At 44.3% G+C, this 25,265-nt stretch overlaps 1 protein-coding gene across 5 annotated transcripts in view; it reads right to left on the bottom strand.

Moving 5' to 3' along the window:
• Positions 1-449: 449 nt before the first annotated feature.
• The window catches only part of frmd5a (FERM domain containing 5a), a 215,921-nt gene continuing 191,105 nt past the window's right edge, over positions 450-25,265 (bottom strand). For 3 of the 5 annotated variants that reach the window (XM_078530133.1, XM_078530131.1, XM_078530134.1), the window contains one exon: positions 450-1,789. In XM_078530133.1, coding sequence (XP_078386259.1) covers positions 1,206-1,789 — 584 coding nt within the window. In that variant the 3' untranslated portion in view covers positions 450-1,205. The remainder of the gene's footprint in view (positions 1,790-25,265) is intronic. The other 2 variants (XM_078530135.1, XM_078530132.1) reach the window with 1 other exon arrangement.

The following is a 25,265-nucleotide window of genomic DNA, read 5'->3' as shown; positions in this document are numbered from 1 at the left end:
AATAACAGAACAAGACAGGTGGCTCGCAGATCCTAACTGCCCAACAGCCTCATGAATCATAATCACCTGTACAATTGTTATAAACAAAGGCAGAACCCTCCTTACCTGATAGATGCGCACACTTGTGCATGTTTGAACACACCAGTGAAGTGCTCCTTTTAACTGACGCTTTATCTTTTTAGGCCTTTATATAATGGGGCCTTTCAGTCTCAATTTCTTTTGCTCGTGCAATTCTCATTGTCAGAGTTGGTTGAGGAAGGGAGCGAGAGAGAGACATGACTCCTGATGGGGGCTGCCAGGATGAATGAAAGCTGCTCACTGCATCCTCACATTTCACAGATCCAAGGCACTTGTGATGTCTGTGCTCTGATTGCAGCTTCTGCTGTTGCATTGCGGTATCCTCCAAATAACATCTTGGGAAACGTGCGCAATAAAAATCACTCACCATTGCTCCCTGCCTTCTCTTTATTCCAATCTTAAAAACCAGTTGAACAGTCTGCATCCTCAAACAAAGCTTCCATTTTCAGTTTTTTTTTTTGCAGATATATTGCTCTAGTCTGTGGAAAAAAATTTCCAGGGGACTATCCAGGGATTTTTTAAAGATGTCCCATGAAGCTGTTAAGCGTTCAATAAACAAAATAAGTTTTTTTTTGTCAAATTGTTAAAATATTACAAGGAAATGATTAACAAACATTAAAAGTCTAACAATTCTGAGGGAAAATCTCTCTTCACTAAACCCGAATACTGGATATATTTAAACATGGAGGCTTGTGGTTGTTACTAATATTAATATCATGGGATAGTCTCTGTACTTTTATTAAAGTCAGGAGACAGAACACCTCTTCAACATCACAATAACAAAACTCCACACTTTGTTACTCGGTTCCTGGGGGCTACTAATAGTTAATCACTTATTCTAACAGACTTTATATAGCACAACAGTCTCAAGAACTTCATATTAGTTATGGGTGGAGGGGCAGGGGGGGGGTTGAATGTAGATTTCCCTCCTTGTTTAAAATTCCTTCTTGAAATCTTGATGATTCACAAAGTCTCCCATCAGTGGTTGAATTCATCCATTAAAGGTGGCTTTACATGCCCGATGGTGCCACACAGAGAGAGGGGAGGAGGGGAGCCCAGACTGTTGGATACTTGATGCCATCTTGTCTTCTCAATGTCCCTGGGCCGATAGCTCAGGTTGAGTGATGTCAGGTGTCAATGAGAAGGTTTAGCAGGTACCGCACCTTGCAGGCAAACCATCGCCTGAGGGGACAAAAGTATTCATAATGGAACTGTTCAAACTCAGGCGTCTGTCGTATATCACGTAAAAAAGCAACGTCAATATCTGACTCTGTAAGACCTATCAGGAGCAGGAGCAAGGCAAAGAGGAGGCCAACTGTCACAAGCAGCAAACGGACCACACTTAAAACAAATGTATTCACCTGTTCCCTCTCGGCCCTGTCACTAACACCTTCAGGTAAGGCACTAGCCCCTCTGGCTGGCTCCTCAGGCTCTGTTGGGGCGCCAATGTCACACTCCTTCTCCTCCTCGATGCCACAGTTGCTGGTGCTGCCATTAGTTTGCCGAGGGAGGATTGATTCCAGGCTGGGGTCAGACACTGGGGTGGGCAGGACACTGTTGGCTGGGCTGTAAAGCTCGTCTGCTATCACGGATGTCAGTTCACTGCCCTCGGCAGAGGAGGTCTTGCCTGCAGTACGGGTACCAAAAGCATCCGTGTGTGAGGTGGATCGCACTGGGGTGGAGTGAGCACTGTCTCGTAGCGATTCTAAACCTGGAAGACAGAGAATTGGCGGCTGAGGTGCAAGAAAGATATTATCTGGCACGAGGTGGTTGGGCAAAGGAATGACCAATGGAACACAGGCTATAAACATGACTCCACTGCAGGAACAAGCATGCTCTTGTCTCCTGCTCTCTTGAGCATAGCACATAACTAGATTAATTCAACTCAAATAACTTCATGGTCGCTTCACATATCAATGTTTGCAGACTACAGAACCCAGGGACAAATAAAAGGCACAAAATTCTAGTTTTAAGTTACTGCACAGGTAGGGGAAACGTGATGTGTAATACTTGCACTTAGATATGCAAAATTGCACTGTAAATGTCAAAGTGTTTCAGAGTGAATTACTTCTGAATTACACTCCTGCTACACAAGCGAATGCAGTCACTCTCCACCAGTAACACTCTGTAAACAGCATGCAGCTAAATGACCAACTAATAGGGGCATTTTTTGGCTGGTGTTTATTGAGGAAGGATTGTGAACGATGAATCAACTGCCCCACCCCCAAACACCTAAACAAATGGAAAGGAGGAGCAGTGGACTTCGGTATAAATTAGAAAATAAATCCTGGATTTTGTGTCTGGAATTTTCAAATAACTGCAACAGGTGAGTCAGTGTGTGAAAGAGGTTAATGTAGGCTCTCCAACATTCTGTTTTTATTTCAGAGTTTTAGCACTGGGTAAAGTGACAGGAAATTTTATTGTCGTATTTATGCTGTAACCTCATGAATCCTAGTAATTGACCTGATTGGCCCACATGAGTGCTCATCCCAGCTGTGAAATACTCCCTGATTCTTGGTTTTAATGAGTGTGTGAGGGTATGTATATTTGTGTGTCTGAGTGTGAGCATATATGTGTATGTATAAGTATGTGTGTGAGTATATGTGTCTGAATATATATGTGTCAATTTATTTGTGTGTGTATGCGAGTATTGTACGTGCATATGTATACGTGTGAGAATGTGTGTCTGTATATGAATGTATGTGAGTATATTTGTGTATGTTGGTAATGGTGATGCTACATGAAGTAAGTTATAAAGTCTGTAGAGGGAGCGCTTGAGCTGTTTTATGCATGTTTGAAATTATGATTGCTTTTGAACTCCCACATGTGCAATATATATTTTATATCTGAAACTCCTGGAAACCAATGCAACCTTCCACTTCTCTAAGGAAGTCTAGAACATAAATTTCAGAATGTTCAATCCTTTGTGTCTCCCGTTCAAAAACACATATCAACAATTCTGTTCCACTAACCAACAGCTCGGATTCTAATGCTCCAGTTCCTTTGAAGCTGCAACAACATTGCTTCCATCGATGAAACAATTCCTACCTCCCATCCCGGCAAGAGCCACAGCTTTGAACCAAATGGTACTTTCCCTGATGCAGGTGAAAAGCTCCCAGGTGAAGCTGAGATCTGCAGTCCCAGGCAATGCTGCTTGGACGAGACTCAGTTCTCATGTTGAAAGTGGGCACAGATGTCAAGAGCAATGGACATAAGTGATGTATTCACAGAGGATAACAGATGGAGGATGAGGAGTTCTGAGATGGATGTTATTTTTTGTAATATTTTTGGGAATATGGTGGTATTCTGTAAAGGCTGTGTGTGTGTCCATGGTTAATTAAACTGGGGGAAGGTTGGTAAAGACAGCTTGTCTGTGGGAACTGAGGGATGAAAGGTAAAGGTGCTAAATGAATTTGTAATGGTGAAGTTGGAATTACAAGTAAATAGGATGGGTTTTAAGATTTGCCTTAGGTGATAGGTAAGGACTTGACTTTTCAGCTGTTAAATTTCAAAGGGAGTTTAAGGGACTTAAGATGAAGAAGGGTCATACAGACTCGAAACGTTAACTCCGTTTCTCCCTCCATAGACGCTGTCAGACCTGCTGGGTTTTTCCAGCATTTTCTGTTTTTATTTCAGATTTCCAGCATCCAGTGTTTTGCTTTTATGTCCATGCAACTCCCTGACAGAGAGTTGCTCATTCTATAACACCTTCCCTTCCCCTCCCACTAACATTGACTCCATCATAGGGTTCCCCAGGGTGTGGCCACACTTGGGTATCTTGCACAAGGGAACACATTGAGTGCGAGTCTTAGCGATGAACACTGAGAGGCGTATCCAATGTTGGAGAACTCTGTGAGGACATGATGGAAATATTCAAAGTAGTTAGGCTGAGGGCATGTCGAGGTTCAATCCAGGTTATTGGATTCAGTGTAGGGGCAACAGAAGTGGACTGAAAATGTGCCAATTCAGGCTGGACCAAAGGAAATATTTTTCCAATTCATTTCTGGGCTGAGAGTGTTGCTGGCAAGACTGTCCATATCCAATTGTACATGAGAAAGTGCCGGTGTTAGTGAGCCACCGTCTTGAACCGCTGCAGTTTATGTGGTTTAGGTACACCCATAATACAGTTAAGGAGGGAGTTCCAGGATTTTGACCCAGCGACAGTGCAGGAACGACGACATAGTTCCAAGTCACGATGGTGTGTGGCTTGGAGGCGAACTCGCAAGTGGTGGTGTTCCTCCCATGCATCTGCTGCCCTTGACTTTCTTGGTGGTGGAGGTCACAGGTTTGGCAGGTGCTGGCGAAGGAGCTTTGGAGCTTTGGTGAGTCGCTGCATCTTATGGATATACAGATTGCCATCAGTGTGTGTTGGTGGTAGAGGGAGCGAATGTTTAAGCTGGTGGATGGGGCACTGAACAAGTGGGCTCCTTTGCCCTGGATGGTGTTGAGAGTCTCGAAAGTATGTCTTCCCTGGTCTGTTTTTGGAATACTTTGTCTAGAGAGGTTGTAGAGATTAGTAACTCACCACTTTACAAGATTAAACCGTACAGGTGTTTTAAAGAGAAACACACTGATTGGGTCAGGAGAAAGCTATGGTTGTTTCTTTAAGGAAATGCGGTTGACTCTTACCTGCCCTCTGAAATGGCCTAGCAAGCGACTCAGTTGTATCAAACCACTACGAAATCTAAAAGGAATGAAACTGGACAGACTACCCGGCATCGACTTAGGCACTGGAAACAACAATGGCAAACTCAGCCCTGTCCACCCTGCGAAGTCCTCCTTACTAACATCTGGGGGCTAGTGCCAAAATTGGGAAAGCTGTTCCACAGACTCGTCAAGCAACAGCCTGACATAGTCATCCTCACAAAATCATACCTTACAGATAATGACCCAGACTCCACCATCACTGGGTACGTCCTGTCCCACCAACCTACCATCTCACCTCAGCTGACGAATCAGTGCTCCTCCATGTTGAACATCTTTTGGAAGAAGCACTGAGGGTGGCAAAGGCCAGAATGTACTCTGGGTGGGGGATTTCAATGTCCATCACCAAGAGTGGCTCAGTAGCACCACTACTGACCGAGCTAGCCAAGTCCTAAGGCAGCTGGTGAGGGAACCAACGAGAGGGAAAAACCTACTTAAACCTCATCCTCACCAGTCTACTTGTTGCAGATGCATCTGTGTATGACAGTATTGGTAGAAGTGACCAAGACGTGCGCAATCCTTTTGGAGACGAAATCCCATCTTCACATTGAGGATAACCTCCATCGTGTTGTGTGGCATTACCATCAGGCTAAATGGAATAGATTTCGAACCCAGCAACTCAAAACTACATCCATGAGGCACTGTGTGGGCCATTCAGCAGCAGCAGTAGAATTGGATACAACCACAATCTGTAACCTCATGGCCCAGCATATCCCCCACTCTACCATTACCATCACCATCAAGCCAGGAGGTCAACCCTGATTCAATGAAGAGTGCAGGAGGGCATACCAGGAGCAGCACCAGGCATACCTAAAAATGAGATGTCAACCTGGTGAAGCTACAACACAGGGCTACTTGTGTGCCAAACAGTGAATGCAGCAAGTGATAGAGCTAAGCGATCCCAAACCTACGGATCAGATCTAAGCTCTGCAGTGCTGCCACATCCAATTGTGAATGGTGGTGGACAATTAAACAACTAATTGGAGGAGGAAGCTCAACAAATATCCCCATCCTCAATGATGGGGGAGCCCAGTACATCAGTGCAAAACACAAGACTGAAGCATTTGCAACCATCTTCAGCCACAATAAAAACAAAAATGGCTGGAAAAGCTCAGCAGGTCTGGCATCATCTGTGGAGAGAGAAACAGGGTTAACGTTTCGAGTCAGTACGACTTCTTCAGAGCTAAAGAGAAGTTGAACTGTGATAGATTTTATACTGGTTAAGAGAGGGTGGAGCAGGTGAAGCAAGGTAGAAGGTCAGGGATAGGTGGGAGCTGCGGAGATATTGACAAATTGTTATGGACACAAGACAAAGGGAGTGTAAACGGTTGTGGTAAAAGACTAAAGAAAGTGTTGATAGTGGCATAAAGGTAAGATAGTAGAATGTGTTAATAGCAGAACAAGGGTCAGTGCTCTGTGAAAGCACTACATAGAAACCAGTGACAGATGGCCCTGTGGCGGAGAGTGGGGTCGGGGAAAAAGGATTTTAAAATGAATAAATAAATAAAAATTAAAGTAAAAAAAAACAAAAAAAATTGCATTAAAAAAGGGTCAAGAAGGAGGAGAGAGTTCATGGTCTGAAGTTGTTTAACTCCATGTTTAAGATGAGGTGCTGTTCCTTCAGTTGGCGTTGGGCTTCACTGGAACATTGCAGCAGGCCAAGGATGGACATGTGGGCATGAGAGCAGGATGGTGAGTTGAAATGGCAAGCGACAGGAAGGTCTGGGTCACACTTCCAGACTGAGCAAAGGTGTTCTGCAAAGCGGTCACCCAGTCTGCATTTAGACTCCCCAAAGTAGAGGAGATCGCACTGGGAACTGCAAATACAGTAGACCAAATTGAGGGAGGTGCAAGTAAAGCGCTGGAGCCTTGGACAGTGAGGAGGGAAGAGGTAAAGGGGCAGGTGTTGCACCTGCAATTGCTTGGAAGGTGCCGCGGGAAGGGGATGAGGCGTTAGAAGTGGACCAGGGTGTCACAGGAAGAACAATCCCTACGGAAATGCTGACGGAGGGGTGAGGAAAAGATGCATTTGGTGGTGGCATCTTGCTGGAGTTGGTGGAAATAGCGGAGGATGATCCTTTGAACTCAGAGGCTGGTGGAGTGAAAAGTAAGGACAAGGGGGATCCTATCACGGTTCTGGGAGGGAGGGGTGAGGGCAGAGGCGTGGGAAATCAGTCGGGCACGGTTAAGGGCTCTATTGACCACAGTGGGTGGAAAACCTCGGTTAAGGAAAAAGAAAGACATTGTCAGAAGCGCTGTTTGGGAAGGGAGCATCATCAGAACGGAGGCGGAGGAACTGAGAGAATGGGATGGAGTCCTTACAGGAAGCGGGGTGTGAGGAGCTGTAGTCGAGGTAGCTGTGGGAGTCGGTGGGCTTGTCATGAATATTGGTGGACACTCTATCACCAGAGATGGAGGCAGAGAGTTCAAGGAAGGTAAGGGAAGTTTCAAAGATGGACCATGTAAAGATGAGAGAACAGTGGAATTGGAAGTAAAATAGACAAATATTCCCAAGGTCCAGGCAAAAGTGTGAAGTGGCACCGATACAGTGATCGACATACCAAATAAAGAGTTGTGGGAGGGGGCCTGAGTAGAGCTGGAACAAGGAATGTTCCACACACCCCACAAAAATCTATTCAGATGATTCCACCTTCCAAAATGGCACTTCTGACATGTCCTTTCTTCTTCCTTAACCAAGGTTTGCCCCCCATTGTGGTTGACAGGGCCCTCAACCATGTCGGACCTATTTCCCACACCTCTGCCCTCACCCCTTCCCCTCCCTCCTTGCACCATGATAGGGTCCCCCTTGTCCTCATTTCTCACCCCACCAGCCCCCGCATTGAAAGGATCATCCTCCACCATTTCTGCCAACTCCAGCATGATGCCACCACCAAACACATCTTCCCTTCACCACCCCTGTCAGCATTCTGTAGGGACCATTCCCTCCGTGACAGCCTGGTCCATTCCTCCATCATCCCTAACTGCTCACCCCTTCCTGCGGCACCTTCCCATCCAATCGCAGATGGTACAACACCTGCCCCTTTACCTCCTCCCTCCTCACCGTCCAAAGTCCCAAGCACTCCTTTCAGATGAAGCAGTGCTTCACTTGCACCTCCTTCAATTTAGTCCACTGCATTTGCTGCTTCCAATGCAGTCTCCTCTACATTGGGGAGACTAAACGCAGACTAGGTGACTGCTTTGTAGAACACCTTCGCTCAGTCCGCAAGCATGACCCAGACCTTCCTGTCGCTTGCCCTTTCAACTCATCATCTTGCTCTCATGCCCACATGTCCGTCCTTGGCCTGCTGCAATGTTCCAGTGAAGCCCAACACAAACTGTAGGAACAGCACCTCATCTTCCAGTTAGGCACCTTACAGCCTTCCAGACTTAATACTGAGTTCAGCAACTTCAGACCATGAACTCTGTCCTCCATCTTGACCTCTTTTTAATCCATTTGGTTTTTTTTTATATTTTAATTTTTAATATATTTATTTTTTACTTATTTATTCATTTTTTATTCTTTTTCCCCAACCGCCTCCCCCGACCCCACAGAGCCTACTATCGCTGGTTTCTATGTTGTGCTTTTACAGAGCGCTGACCTTTGTTCTGCTTTTAACACATTCTGCAATCTTACCTTTATGCCACTATCAGCACTTTCTTTAGTCTTTACCACGACCATTCACACTCTTTGTCTTGAGTCCATGACACCTTTGTCAACCTCTCCTTAGCTCCCACCTATCCCTGACCTTCTATCTTGCTCCACCCCCTTAAACAGTATAAAATTTATCACATTTCTACTCTTTAGCTCTGAAGAAGTCATACGGACTCGAAACGTTAACTCTGTTTCTCTCTCCACAGATGCTGCCAGAACTGCTGAGTTTTTCCAGCATTTTTTGTTTTTATTTCAGATTTCCAGCATCTGCAGTATTTTGCTTTCACCCTAGTCTTCAGCCAATTCAATTCACTCCACATGATATCAAGAAACGGTGAAGACACTGGATACTACAAAGGCTATGGGCCCTGACAACATTCTGGTAATAGTACTGAAGACTTGTGCTCCAGAACTTGCCGTGCCCCTAGCCAAGCTGTTCCAGTACAGCTACAACACTGGCATCTACCCGGCTATGTGGAAAATTGTGCAGGTATGTCCTGTACACAAAAAGCCGGGCAAATCCAATCCAGCCAATTACCACCCTATCAATCTACTCTCAAAAATAAGCAAATGATGGAAGGGGTCATCAACAGTGCTATCAAGTGGCACCTATTCAGCAATAACCTGTTCACTGACGCTCACTTTGGGTCCCACCAGGACCGCTCAGCTCCTGACCTCATTACAGCCTTGGTCCAAACATGGACAAAAGAGCTGAACTCCAGAGGTGAGATCAGAGCGACTGCCCCTAACATGAAGGCAGCTTTTGACTGAGGGCATCAAGGAGCCCTCGCAAAACTGGAGTCAGTGGGAATCAGGGGGACAGCTCTCTACTGGTTGGAGTCACACTAGCACAAAGTTGGTTGTGCTTGTTGGAGGTCAATCATCTCAGTTCCAGGACATTACGGCAGTAGTTTCTCAGGGTAGTGTCCTAAGCAAACCATCTTCAGCTGCTTTGTCAATGACCGTCTCTCCATCATAAGGTCAGATGACTGCACAAGGTTCAGCACCATTCGTAACTCCTCAGATACTGAAGTAATCCATGTCCAAACACAGCAAGACCTGGTCAACATTCAGGGTGGTGTTGATAAGTGGCAAGTAACATTTGTGCCACATTTGTGCCAGGCAATGACCATCTCCAACAAGAGAGAATCTAACCATTGCCCTTTGACATTCAATGTTATTACCATCGCTGAATCCCCCACTATCAACATCCTGGTGGTTACCATTGACCAGAAACTTAACTGGGGTAGCCATATAAATACCGTGGCTACAAGTGCAAGTTAGAGGCTGGGAATTCTGTGGCGAGTAACTCACCTCCTGACTCCCCAAAGCCTGTTCACCACCTGCAAGGCACAAGCCAGGTGTATGATGGAATACTCTCCCCATGAATGCAGTTCCAACAACACTCAAGAAGCTCGACACCATCCAGGACAAAGCAGCCCGCTTGATTGGCACCCCATCCACCACTGATGCACAGTGGCAGAAGTGTGAATCATCTACAAGATGCACTGCAGGAACTCACCATGGCTTCTTTGACAGCACCTTCCAAACCTGCGACCTCTACCACCTAGAAGGACAAGGGCAGCAGACACATGGGAACACCACCACCTGCAAGTTCCCCTCCAAGTCACTCACCACCCTGACTTGGGAATATATCACCATTCCTTCACTGTCACTGGGTCAAAATCTTGGAACTCCCTTCCCAACAGCACTGTGGGTGTACCTACACCACACGGGGACTGCAACGGTTCAGGAAGGTGGCTCGCCACCACCTTCTCAAGGGCAATTAGGGATGGGTAATAAATGCTGGCCTAGCCAGTGATGCTTACATCCCACGAATGAATAAAAAAGGGAATTGTGACTAACAATCCAGAGAACATCAAATCCCTTTGGCAGTTTGAGAATTTTAACTCAGTTCAAACAATCTAGGAAATAAAAAGTTGGCATCAAAATAAGCAAGTATAAAGTTGTTCGACTGTCATAAAAACCCACCTGGTTCACTAATGTCCTTTCGGGAAGGAAATCTGTCGCCCTTATTTGGACTGGGCCTTTATGTGATTCCAGACCCACCCTAATGTAGTTGACTCTTAACTGCCCCTGAAATGGCATAGGCAAGATGCTCAGTTGTAGCAAACTACTGTTGGGCAATTAGGAATGAGCAATAATGTCAGCCTTGCCAGCAACGCCCACATCCCTAGAATGAATGATGTTGGACAACAGATAGCCTCCAAACCCAGTGGTGCTGAGGCTAATTACAGAGGCTCCATCTTGGTGATGATCCTTACACCTGACTAGTCTGTGTGGCTCCGCATACTCCCTTATAAATAATGCATGACCAAGTGGAGCACATTGCTCAGGCTGAATTTGAGGGAGACATTGCTTGTTGAGTGTTTTCAGAGGAATTAGAGGATGTGTGCGCTACATACAAGACGCTTAACACAAGTTTGCAGTTCTTCCATTTTTAGAATCGGGTGGGTGAGATGAGCACTAGGACATAATAACAAAATAAAACAAATATTCATGATCAACTGGCCTGGTATTAGTCAAACTATTCAAGCAGTTGAGCAACAGAAATTCTATGAGTTAGGGATATGAAATATAGAGGATTAAACAGACTGGTAAACAGTAGCAACTTGCATTTATATAGTGCCTTTAATATAGTAAAACATCCCAATGGCATCACAGGAACATTATCAAACAAAATCCAGCACCGAGCCATGCAAGGAGATATTAGGTCACTGGACAAACACTTGGTCTAACTGGCAAGTTTTAAGGAACAGCTTAGAGGAGAGAGAGAGAGGTGGCGATCGAGAAGTTTAGGGAGAGAATTCCAGAGTTTAGGGCCCAGGCAACTAAAGGCATGGCCACTAATGGTGGAGTGATTAAAATCAGGAATTTCTGTATAAAATGTCCATTTTCTACCACAACTACACAAAATCCACCTGCAGAAACGATGTGTTAGATGCTGTATATTATCCACACTATTGATAATTATCTTCACAACAAATGGGTTTTCATCTTGAAGTAGTTGGAATGAACAGGATTCTACATCCCATACACACAGACAGACATAGACAGATACTCTTGTCCCTCATTCAATCCCTGGTCTATGTGGAGCTTTATGTCTGGCCTCAGCTGGCAATAAGCTCTGATTGGCTTCAGCATCTCTAAGCCAATAATTGGAAAAATTGGACTTGGGTTCCTGCACCTGATCACTGCCCGAAAAACCCACATGGATTTGAGACTCTGATGTTTTGGCTCCTATGATCCAATAATCTGTGATAAATAATTCAAACCATAATAGTTAATGTATTTTTAATATCCAGGCAAGCTGCGATTGAGCATTTTAATTGTTTAATACTGTTGACGTGCTTTCCCTGGATTGTAGAGATAGACCTTAGTGTTTGAGAAGGGAAAGGTTACTTCAAAGGCACTATTCATATGCAAAATAGGAGGGAACCATTTAGCTCATGATGTTGGCTATGCTCCGAGATTTATCGCATTGAGATAAAGTGCTTGATGCCATACAAATCATCGTGTATTTGAAAGGAGCTCAGGAAACCACCTTCTCTTCCCCATTACGTGATTAAACCTCTTTCCGTTAAAAGCATCTTTGACTTTGCTATATAACAGTTTGTAATGTTAGTCATGTTGATAGGGGTTAAACCTCAGCTGGCAAGTATTCCCCTGGGTTCTAAGGCTGCAGGCAGTGAACCCACTATTCCCAGCCAGAATGGTGATGATTGGTTAATTTTCCTGTCAATCACACCTGTAAACTACATTGTTGAGAGACTGAGATTGATTTCACGCATTTATATTATGTACCCTTCACACACTGTATTTTGCTGGAAAAATAACCCTGTTTTATCAGAAGTTGCTGTAGTTTTGATAATGAGTTCTGTTTGCTGTTGTCCATGGAGAGTCATTTTAAATAAACTCTGTGTACTGTTTGCTGTACAATAGATTGTTGGCTCTGAGTCCCACCCCATCCACACTTATTGGCTGACAGAGTGGTATCACTGTTCAGTTTAGTTGTTTGGTACTTCAGAACTTGAGTATTGCTGACAAAAGAGACATGTCGAAGCTTTTCGTCTTGCATTCATCAGGACATTTCGCAAGAATATAAGGGGAAAACAACAATTTATACTGTATGAGAAGAGATTGCTGATTGATTGGTAGAGATGTTGCCATGGAGAATGCACCAATTGATGGTGACTGACAGTTAACTGCCAAGCATTGTTTGAAATTTAAACCAGGCAGCTTGACCCTGAGGAAGGCATTGCCCTGAGGAATGAGTCAGCCAAAGACTGTCACTTATTTTGTTTAGCTGAAACAGGTGCAATGTGTGTACATGTTCTTTCTATCTGAAAAGAACAGGGCCCTGTGCATTAATATACGTAGCTTCCAGTACACACAAATGCGCCACATTGTGAGCCTGACTGACAATCTTAAATTGGTTGTCAGCGTAATTCTTAGCACACTGGGGGTTATTTAGCAAATGTTGTGGAATCACATCTAATGTTGGACACAAAGTGTTTTGAGTTTTGCAAGCACAGGCTGGTTGGGTATGGTCTGTACCATCCCCATTGCAAACAGCGGCAGGGACATGCTGTTTGACATGATCCGCCAGTCTTTGGGATGTAGGCCTACATACCTAGCATCACACTGGCACTTTTTTTTTTCAGCAATTATTCAGTTTTGTGATTTAAATCCTTGGATATGCTGGAGACTCTTGTAATCTGTGAAAGATAAATATTTGATCTTTTTTAATCCTGGCTGAATATCAAAGAGAACAGGATGGTCTTGCTACTTTTTGGCAGTTCTTTTGAGTAATCAAAGCAGAACACAGAGTCTGGCAGTACTCCCAAACACAGACAATAACAGTGATTTACTATTAACAAGAGAATTAGTAAAAGGCTTTGTTTCAAGGCCCATTTAATTTAGCAGCACAAAGGTATAAAGTTCTTTAAACTATTGTAATCTGCTATGTTGTCTGTTACTGGCTGGTCTCCCATCTTGTACCCTCTATAAACCTGAGCTCATCCAAAATTCTGTTATTCATGAATTGACTCACAACGAATCCCGTTCCCCCATCAGTCCTGTGATCACCAACCTTCTCTGGCTCCCAATCCAGCAACACACCTCAACTTTTAAATTCTTAGCCTTGTTTTCAAATCCCTTCATGGCCTCTCCTCTTCCTACCTCTATAATTTTCTCCAGCCCTGCAACCTTCCAAGATCTCTGTGCTCCTCCAATTCTGGCCTCTCGGGCATCCCCAATTTGCATTGCTCCTCCATTGTCAGCTATGCTTCAATCTGCCCAGGACCCCAGCTATGGAATTCCTTCTTGAGGCTAGGGATCAACTGAAGATGTGAAAACAACAGTGACAGATGTTTGTTGTATGAGGTATTAAGGGTTACAGACTCAAGACGGGTAGATGGATGAGATAGAGATCAGCTGTGATATTACTGAATGGCAGAACAGATTTGAGGGAATTAACAGCCTTTTGCTGCTCCTATATTATTCCCATGCTCAGCTTGTTGTAGAAGCTGTAAACTGTGCTGGGATTGTAAGGGTTAATGTCAGGGCCAAGCTTTCATGACTCTTCATTCTGTTACCACCTGCTGCAAGTTATTTGTGTAAGGTCAGCAGTACAGAAATATCGCAGCTCCAGGCGACATGGTCTCCCTGGCTTGGTGTGAGCAACCAAAGCTGTAGGCAAGGTCACTGGAGTGTCGGAAAACTGAGAGACCAGATAATAGAACGTGATCTCTAACTACTGAATGCTGGGAGAGAACCAATGGGTGACATTTACCTTATCTTTAAGGTCCAGTATTGCAAACTTTCAATGCTTCTTTTTCAACAAACTCTGTATATTATTTCCCAAAATAAGGACATAAGAAATAAAGGTAGGAGAAGGCCATTCTGCCCCTCCAGTCCACTCCACCATTCAATATGATCATGGCTGATCTTCTACCGCAATTCCACTTTCTTTCACTATCCCAATGTATCTTGACTCTCTGTCCATCTCTGACTTGAATGTGACTATGAGGGACAGTGAGTAAATCCTTTATGATATTCCCTAAATAAATTCCTCCATGTTCACTGGGATCCATGAGATTAAGGCACATAAATTCAATCCATGAAAATACTCTGAAGCTTCCCAATATTTCAGTTAGTAATTGTACTTCCCTGCGTGACTTTCCAAGCTGTACAAGCTCCCGATGGCCTATCTGCAGTGTAAGTCTGTGCTGAGTTAACTGAGTTAACTTAGCTACGTTGTACCAGAGCCCCAACAATCAACTTGAGCACTCCTGGATCAGAGAGCAGGATGAATCGAACAGAATTCTCAGACTCCATAATGGTGCAGAAATCCCTGCTGGTAGGTGTGAATGTTGGTCTGCGAAGGAAAGTAAGAGTTTGCATTTTTATATCACCTTTCACAACCTCAGAACATCTCGAAGCGTTTCATCACCAGTGAAATACTTTTGAAGTGTAGTTGCTGTTGTAATGTAGGAAACACAGCAGCCAATTTGCACACAGAAAAACCCCACAAGCAGCAATGAAATAATGGTCAGATAATTTAAGAACAAGAAATAGGAACAGGAGTAGACCATTCGGCCCCTCAAGCCTGCTCCGTCATTCAATAAGATCATGGCTGATCTTCTTGTGTTTCGATTTGTTTTACTGATGTTGGTTAAGGGATAAATATTGGTCCAGGACACCAGGGAGAACTCCACTGCTCTTCTTTAAAATAGTGCCATGGGAGCTTTTGCTCACCTGTGAGAGAAGACATGGCCTTGGTTTAGTTTCTCATCTGAAAGATGGCACCTCTGACAGTGCGGCACTCCCTCAGGATGACACTGGGAGTGTCAGTCTAGATTTTGTGCTTCAGGCTCTGGAGTGAGTCTTGAACCCACAAACTATTGACTTAGGTGATTGGGCTTAGCTCTGACCACCACCCCAACCCTAACCTAACCCCAACCCCAACCCCAACCCCAACCACTCCCCCTAACACAGTTGAATAGCAGGTGAGTTCTCCCAGTATCTGCTCGCTTGTGAACAATGTCCACTTGTAGAACTGCTGCTCCCTGTGGAGTGGTATCTCCGGCGATTCGGAGCAGAAAAACTGAGCATGAGGAAAATTCCCAAGATCTCCAAATTATTTAAATAAAGGTTTGGATATTTATAATCCATTGTAATTAACTGAGTAACACTGCGAATGTTTTCTGAGAGGACTGACACCACTTTTCTTCAGTCAGTAGTTTGTGCCTTTCCACTAAAAGCTCAGTATTAAAGCAAGTCAGGAGTTGTCAGACTGTTGAGAGTAATGGATGGAGCCTTGCACAGTACACAGCAGACTCTGGTACTTTGTAAACCAGAAACAGTGAATCAATTCTGTACCACAGGCAAAAACAGAATTACCTGGAAAAACTCAGCAGGTCTGGCAGCAACGGTGGAGAAGAGTTGACGTTTCGAGTCCAACATGACCCTTCAACAGAACTGAAGTATAGTTAGGAGAGGGGTGAAATATAAGCTGGTTTAAGGTGGGGGGCGGGGGGAGAGAGAAGTTGAGGGTGGGGTTGTTGTGGGGACAAGCAAGCAGTGATAGGAGCAGATAATCAAAAGATGTCACAGACAAAAGGATCAAAGAGGTGTTGAAGGTGGTGATATTATCTAAGAAAAGTGCTAATTAAGAATGGATGGCAGGATACTCAAGGTACAGCTCTAGTAGGGGTGGGGTGGAAAGACTAACAAGGTATTAGTTGTAGATTTAAAAATAATGGAAATAGGTGGGGAAAGAAGAATCTATATAAATTATTGAAAAAAAAACACAAAAGGGAAGGTGAAGAAACGGGGTGGGGATGGGGGGAGGGGGAGTTTAAGATCTAAAGTTGTTGAATTCAATAATCAGCCCGGAAGGCTGTAAAGTGCCTAGTCGGAAGATGAGGTGCTGTTCCTCCAGTTTGCGTTGGGCTATGCAGCAAGCCAAGGACAGACATGTGGGCAAGAGAGCAGGGTGGAGTGTTAAAATGGCAAGCGACAGGGAGGTTTGGGTCTTTCTTGCGGACAGACCGCAGGTGGTCTGCAAAGCGGTCGCCCAGTTTGCGTTTGGTCTCTCCAATGTAGAGGAGACGGCATTGGGAGCAACGAATGCAGTAGACTAAGGGGAAATGCAAGTGAAATGCTGCTTCACTTGAAAGGAGTGTTTGGGCTCTTGGACGGTGAGGAGAGAGGAAGTGAAGGGGCAGGTGTTGCATCTTCTGCGTGGGCATGGGGAGGTGCCATAGGTGGGGGTTGAGGAGTAGGGGATGATGGAGGAGTGGACCAGGGTGTCCCGGAGGGAACGATCCCTACGGAATGCCGCCAGGGGGGGTGAAGGGAAGATGCATTTGGCGGTGGCATCATGCTGGAGTTGGCGGAAATGGCGGAGGATGATCCTTTGAATGCGGAGGCTGGTGGGGTGATAAGTGAGGACAAGGGGGACCCTATCATGTTTCTGGGAGGGAGGAGAAGGCGTGAGGGCGGATGCGCAGGAGATGGGTCGAACACGGTTGAGCCGTTGACAGGGCCCTCAACCGTGTCCGGCCCATCTCCCGCGCATCTGCCCTCACGCCTTCTCCTCCCTCCCAGAAACATGATAGAGTCCCCCTTGTCCTCACTTATCACCCCACCAGCCTCCGCATTCAAAGGATCATCCTCCGCCATTTCTGCCAACTCCAGCATGATGCCACCACCAAACACATCTTCCCTTCACCCCCCCTGATGGCATTCCGTAGGGATCGTTCCCTCCGGGACACCCTGGTCCACTCCTCCATCACCCCCTACTCCTCAACCCCCACCTATGGCACCTCCCCATGCCCACGCAGAAGATGCAACACCTGCCCCTTCACTTCCTCTCTCCTCACCGTCCAAGGGCCCAAACACTCCTTTCAAGTGAAGCAGCATTTCACTTGCATTTCCCCTAACTTAGTCTACTGCATTCGTTGCTCCCAATGCGGTCTCCTCTACATTGGAGAGACCAAACGCAAACTGGGCGACCGCTTTGCAGAACACCTGCGGTCTGTCCGCAAGAAAGACCCAAACCTCCTGTCGCTTGCCATTTTAACACTCCACCTTGCTCTCTTGCCCACATGTCTGTCCTTGGCTTGCTGCATTGTTCCAGTGAAGCCCAACGCAAACTGGAGGAACAGCACCTCATCTTCCAACTAGGCACTTTACAGCCTTCCGGGCTGAATATTGAATTCAACAACTTTAGATCTTAAACTCCCCATCCCCACCCCATTTCTTCACCCTCCCTTTTGTGTTTTTTTTTCAATAATTTATATAGATTCTTCTTTTCCCACCTATTTCCATTATTTTTAAATCTACAACTAATACCTTGTTAGTCTTTCCACCCCACCCCCACTAGAGCTGTACCTTGAGTATCCTGCCATCCATTCTTAATTAGCACTTTTCTTAGATAACATCACCACCTTCAACACCCCTTTGATCCTTTTGTCTGTGACATCTTTTGATTATCTGCTCCTATCACTGCTTGCTTATCTCCACAATCACCACACCCTCAACTTCTCTCTCCCCCCGCCCCCCCACCTTAAACCAGCTTATATTTCACCCCTCTCCTAACGATACTTAAGTTCTGTTGAAGGGTCATGTTGGACTCGAAACGTCAACTCTTTTCTTCTCCACTGATGCTGCCAGACCTGCTGAGTTTTTCCAGGTAATTCTGTTTTTGTTTTGGATTTCCAGCATCCGCAGTAGCTTTTTGTTTTTATCTCTGTACCACAGGCACCTGGTTCCCAAGTGATTTTATCACAAAACTTCCACCTACAAATGTGCGTCACGCAATAATATATTAATAGATGAGGAATGGTCCTGCATTTTCCAAACCTCAGGGAGCTGCTGAACCTGTACTTTGTGTTTTCAAATCTCTCCATGGCCTCACGCTTCTCTCTGTAAACTCCTCCATCACCAAAATCCTCTGGGATATCTGTGCTCCTCCAATTCCGGCCTCTTGCACATCCCCGATTTTAATCGCTCCACCACTGGCGGCCATGCCTTCAGTTACCTGAGCCCCAAGCTCTGGAATTCCCTCCCTAAACCTCTCCATCTCTAAAACGCTTCTTAAACCTACCTCTTTGACCAAGTTCTAATCATCTTGATCTAATGCCTCCTTATGTGGCTCAACGTTGTATTTTGTTTCATAATGCTCCTGTGAAGCATCTTGGGACGGTTTATCACTTTAAAGATGCTATATAAATGCAGGTTGTTGTCCTTGGTGTTTTTCTGTCATTCTGCAGTCAGGCGCTGCCGGAAGACCACCTCAGGAGGTTGCACACGAGTCCATGATTGTCCATTGAAGGTACGTCACAAGACACCAGATACAGCGAGATGTGCGGAAATTTGATACATACCATACCAGTTGCTAACCTACACTTTAGTTGTATATTTGCACTGGGAAAGGATTCAGTCAAACTCTTAATTCGACCCACAAAGCCTCTTTCAATGAGTTCCAATGAGCCACCCTTAATTCAATTAGTTTCCTGAGGAAGATTAATAACCATCGGTAACATCTCAACCTAAGTGATCACCCTAACCATAAACCTGTGAACCAACAGTTAAAACTTTGAGCAGTATCAGTGCATCATTGTTTAAAACTCTAATTCACTATATTCTCATGGTCCCAACAGGACTGGTTCCACAGTGATCTGTCCAGCGATTCTCCATGCTTTTACATTTCATTTGAAGAATGTGGGTGTTGCTGCCAAGGTTGTGATATTTATTGCCCATCCCTAGGTCCCCATGAGAAACTGTCGGTGAGCCACTTACCTGAACGGCAAGGTCCACGCACGTCCACAGTGCTATTAGGGAAGGAGTTCCAGGATTTTGACCCAGTGACAGTGAAGTAAATTCCTTTCCTACAATTTGCTAACTTTGGAAATGGTTTATCTAAGAACTTACTTTCCAATTACTGGCATATTTAATTGCCAGAATTCTGTAGGTTCCAGTCTGCGTCCTCCCCACACACAGGGCGAGTGTTTATGGTGTTTGCTAGGTGTCTCGTTTGTTTATATTAAGGGAGAGGAAAGTAAATAATGAATCCCTAGGAACCATACCCATTAGTCAGTTGCAGAGAGGATGTGGATGATCTAGATGGTCATTTGCTAACAGTCATTTGTAGCGCAGAAAGCGGTGAAGAGGAGAGATAAAGGAATGAAAATAAACAGAGATGACCTCATACATTCTCTGTCCTTCAGTCTCCCGTCCCGGTTGAGCTGCTCAGTAACATCATAATTTGATCATCTCAACGTTCAATCATCTCAGTTACGGTCTTGTTCTTCTAGCCCTGCCAGTGATTCCATCTCTCTAAGCCCTGCTCGTATCCATTACATTCCAACCGCGTCATCTCATAAAATATGTTGACACTCACTCTTTGCTGAACAATTTATGATCCATTCCCATGGCCATAAAAAGCTAAATGATACACAATGAATAATGATAAAAAGCATCCAATCATATTCCCAAGTCTTCTTGTATAGCAAACACATTGTGGCCAGAACCAATGCTTAGACCTATCTACCTGAGAGAGTCAGTGAAGTGAGGAAGGAAGTCATGAGCAGTTTGAGTGATGTTCTATGGAAGTACTAGCGCAAAGCACAGCATGTGAATAAGAGCACAGTCTCATGCTAGGAGATTTATAACTGGCAATATGGCCATGATTAACACCCGTACAAGTCATTACAGTGATCCCATCCTGGACTCCACACTTTAGGAAGGATGTCATGTCCTTGGAAGGAGTGTAAAGGAGATTTACCATAAACTTTATTTATTCATTTATTAATTCATAGGATGCAGAGATCACTGTCAAGGTCAGCATTTGTCCATCCCCAATTGCCTTTGAGTTGAGTGACTTGCTAGATCATTTCAGGGGGCAGTTAAGAGTCAACCACATTTCTGTGGGTCTGGAGTCACAGTAGGCCAGATGGGATAAGGATGGCAGATTTCCTTCTCTAAAGGATATTAGCAGAACAGATGTTTTTTTTCCCAACAATCGATGATAGTTTCATGGTCACCATTACTGAGACTAGCTTTCAATTCCTGATTTTCTTTTATTAAATGAGTTTAAATTCCAGCAGCTGCCTTGGTGAGATTTGAACCCATGTCCCCAGAGCATAAGCCTGGCTGATCCTCCGGATGACTAGTCCAGTGACATTACGAGTGCAGCTGAGGAAACCGAGAGCAAACCTGAGAGTTTGGTGAGTGGGGGAGTTCAAAGTGTTAATTTTGTTCTTAAAATCTAATCTAGTCTGTAATTAGCAGTGACTGGAAAATACTGTGTAAGTAGACCAAATTTCTTTCTTTCTTGCAGCTTAGATAGGGTAAACACATTCTGCTGTGAGAGCTGAGCAGTTAATTAGCTAACTGGTTGAATCTGGTTTCTCTAGCCCCCGTTCAGTTGGCTATAAATTCAGGGTTCTTTAGTGCAGCCAACACAATTGGAAACATAGAAAAATAGAAGCAGGAGTAGGTAATTCGAGCCTACTCCACTATTCCATATGATCATGGCTGATTCCCTATCTCAACGCCATACTCCCACTCTCTTCCCATACCCCTTGACACCTTTAGGTGTAGAAATCTATGTATTTCCTTCTTAAATATATTCAATGACTTGGCCTCCACAGCCCTCTGTGGTAGAGAATTCCACAGGTTCACCACCCTGTGAGTGAAGATGTTTCTCCTCATCTTGATCCTATGTGGCCTATCCCATATCCTGAGATTGTGTCCACTTGTTCTAGACCCTCCATCCAGAGGAACCATCATCCCTGCATCCAGTCTGTCCAGCTCTGTCAGAATTTTATACGTTTCAATGAGATCCCCTCTCACTCTTCTAAACTCCAGTGAATACAGGCCTAGTCAGCCCAATCTCTCCTCATACAACAATCCTGCCATCCTAGGAATCAGTCTGGGTGAACCTGTGCTGCACTCCCTCTAGGGCAAGTATATCCTTTCTTCGGTAAGGAGACCAAAACTGCACACAACACTCCAGGTGTGGTCTCACCAAGGCCCTGTATAGCTGCAGTAAGGCATCCTTGCTCCTGTGCTCAAGACCTCTCGCAATGAAGGCCAATAAACCATTTTCCATCTTAACTGCTTGCTGCACCTGAGTGCAAACCTTAGAGTTTGGTGAGTGGGGAAGTTTGGTGGACGGGTGAAGAAGGAGGTGTTTGCTTCCTTTTGCTTTTTCTACCTCTCTCACCCTGTAGGAATTGGTTCTTACTCTATTACAGGGAAAAGAGCTAGCTGTTTAGTGAGTATCTGGTAAGTGGTTAAGGTCTATTCTATACTTAAGGTTTAAAATAGTGTACTAATTGGTGGTAAAGTTAATAAAATAAAGAAAAAAGAAATAAATTATATAATTAAGTAAAATGGTTAAACATGATTTCCCTTTCACAAAACCATGTTAACTCTTCTTGATTACCTTGAGCTTTTCTAAGTGACCAGCTATAACTTTTTTAATGATCGATTCTAACCCCTTCCCCATGACAGAGGTTAGGCTAGCTGGCCTATAGTTTCTTGTTTTCTGCCTCCCTCCCTTCTTGCTACTTTTGCTACTTTCAATCTGATGGGACTTTTCCAGAATCTAGGGAATTTTGGAAAATTAACACCAATTCATCTACTACCTCATCAGCCACCTCTTTTAAGATCCTAGGATGAAGTCCATCAGGACCCGCAGACTTGCCAGCCCACAGCTCCATCAGTTTGCTCAGTACAGCTTCCTTAGTGATTGTAATTTCATCAAATTCCTCTCTCCCTTCCACCTCCTGATTTACAGCAATTACTGGGATGCTTTTTGTATCCTTTGTAATGAAGACAGAAGCAAAATATTAGTTTATTTCATCCACCATTTCCTTATTATGTACTATTAATGCCCCACTGTCACTCTCTAGAGGACCAACACTCACTTTACTTACTCTTTTCCTTTTTAAATACCTGTAGAATCTCTTGCTATCTGTTTTCACATTTCTTAGTAGCTTCCTCATACTCTAATTTCTTTCTCCTGATTAACCTTTTAGTTATTCTCTGTCATTCTTTATATTCTGACTAATCATCTGACCTGCCACTTATCTTTGTGCAGTTATATGTTTTTTCCTTAAGTTTGATGCTTTTCCTAACTTCTTTAGGTAACCATGGATGGTGGGTCCTTCTTCTAAAATTTTTCTTTAAAAGAGTAGCATGCGCTGTGGGTAAAGGGGAACCTGTAGACATGCAGTACTTAGATTTCCAGAAGGCATTTGATATGGTGCCTTATCAAAGGTTATTGCGGACACTAAAAGCTCAAGGTGTAGGGGGTAATGCATTAGCATGGGTAGAAGATTGGCTAGCTGGTAGAAAACAGAGAGTATGCATAAATGGATCTTTATCTGATTGGCAGGTTGTGACAAGTAGAGTCCCGCAAGGGTCCATGCTGGGGCCTCAACTTTTCACAATTTACATCAATGACTTAGATGAGAGGAGTGAAGGCATGGTAGCTAAATTTGCAGATGACACAAAGATAGGTTGGAAAGTATGTTGTGAAGGAGACATAAGGAGTCTTGCAAATATAGATAGGTTGAGTGAGCGGGCAAAAATCTGGCAGATGGAGTATAATGTGAGAAAATGTGAAGTTCACTTTGACAGGAAGAATAAAAAAGCAGAATATTTCTTAAACAGAGAACGACTACAGAATTCCGAGGTGCAGAGGGATCTAGGTGTTCTAGAGCATGAGTCACAAAATGTTAGTATGCAGGTACAGCAAGTAATTAAGACAAATGCAATGCTGTCCATTATTACAAGAGGAATTGAATGTAAAAGTAAGGATGTTATGCTTCAGTTATACAGGGCATTGGTGAGACCACATCTTGAAAACTGTGTGCAGTTTTGGTCTCCTTATTTAAGGAAGGATGTAAATGCATTGGAGGCAGTTCAGAGGAGGTTTACTAGGTTGATAACTGGAATGAGCAGGTTATCTTATGACAAAAGGTTAGACAGACTGAGCTCCTTTCCACTTGAGTTTAGAAGAGTGAGAGGTGACTTGATTGAAGTACATAAGATCCTGAATGGTCTTGACAAGATGGACATGCAAAGGATGTTTCCTCTTGCTGGTGAGTCCAGACTAAGGTGCCCTGTTTTTAAAATTAGGGGTCTCCCTTTTAGGACAGAGATGAGAATTTTTTTCTCTCAGAGGGTTGTGCGTCTTTGGAACTCTCTGTCTCCGAAGGTGGTGGAGGAGGGGTCATTGAATATTTTTAAGGCAGAGGTAGATAGATTCTTGTTAGGCAAGAGAATCAAAGGTTATCAGGGGTAGATGGGAATGTGGAACTCGAAATTCAAACAGATCAGCCATGATCTTATTGAATGGCGGAAAAGGCTCGAGGGGCCAAATGGCCTACTTCTGCTCCTATTCCATATGTTCGTACATTTGTACTACCACCAGGCCACCATCTCCCCCAGAATGGCACCAAGACTGAGGGACTTCAGTTCTGTGGAGACACTGGAGAAGCTGGGATTGTTCCCCTTTGAGCAGAGGTTACAGGAAAATTTAATAAAAGTGTTCAAAACTTTGAAGTGTTTGAGATGGAGTACATAGATGGAAACATAAGAACATAAGAAATAGGAGCAGGAGTAGGCCATTCAGCCCCTCAAGCCTGCCCTGCCATTCAATAAGATCATGGCTGATCTGCCCCAGGCCTCAACTCCTCTTTCATGCCAGCTCCACATAGCCCTCAACTCCCCGATATTTCAAAATTCTATCTACCTCCTCTTTAAATACTTTCAGTGATCTAGCCTCCACAACTCTCTGGGTTAGAGAATTCCAGGCATTTACTACCCTCTGAAAAAAGAAATTCCTTTGCATCTCAGTTTTAAATGAGTGTCCCCTTATTCTGTAACTATGTCCCCTAGTTCAAGATTCCCCCACTAGTGAAAATATCCTCTCAATATCCACCCTGTCAAGTCCCCTCAGAATCTTGTATGTTTCAATAAGATCACCCCTCATTCTTCTAAACTCTAATGAATAAAGGCCTAACCTGCTTAGCCATTCTTGATAAGTCAACCCCTTCATCCCAGGAATCAGCCTCGTGAATCTCTTTTGAACTGTCCCCAATGCCAGTATATCCTTTCTTAAACAAAAACAGAATTACCTGGAAAAACTCAGCAGGTCTGGCAGCATCGGCGGAGAAGAAAAGAGTTGACGTTTCGAGTCCTCATGACCCTTCAACAGAACTGAGTAATATTAGGAGAGGAGTGAAATATAAGCTGGTTTAAGGTGATGGGGGCGGGGGGGGGGGGAGAGAAGTTGGGTGGGGGGGTGGTAGTAGGGACAAGCAAGCAGTGATAGGAGCAGATAATCAAAAGATGTCACAGACAAAGGAACAAAGAGGTGGTGAAGGTGGTGATATTATCTAAACAAATGTGCTAATTAAGAATGGATGGCAGGACACTCAAGGTACAGCTCTAGTGGGGATGGGGTGAAATAAGACTAACAGGGCATAAAAGGTATAAATTTAAAAATAATGGAAATAGGTGGGAAAAGAAAAATCTATATAAATTATTGGAAAAAACAAAAGGGAGGGGGAAGAAACGGAAAGGGGGTGGGGATGGAGGAGGGAGTTCAAGATCTAAAGTTGTTGAATTCAATATTCAGTCCGGAAGGTTGTAAAGTGCCTAGTCGGAAGATGAGGTGCTGTTCCTCCAGTTTGCGTTGGGCTTCACTGGAACAATGCAGCAAGCCAAGGACAGACATGTGGGCAAGAGAGCAGGTTGGAGTGTTAAAATGACAAGCGACAGGGAG

This window comes from Cetorhinus maximus, chromosome 26, assembly GCF_964194155.1.
Source record: "Cetorhinus maximus chromosome 26, sCetMax3.hap1.1, whole genome shotgun sequence".
Taxonomy (NCBI): Eukaryota; Metazoa; Chordata; class Chondrichthyes; order Lamniformes; family Cetorhinidae; genus Cetorhinus; species Cetorhinus maximus.
The sequence above is the reverse complement of the archived record's forward strand: the minus strand, read 5'-3'. Positions and strand labels throughout refer to the sequence as shown.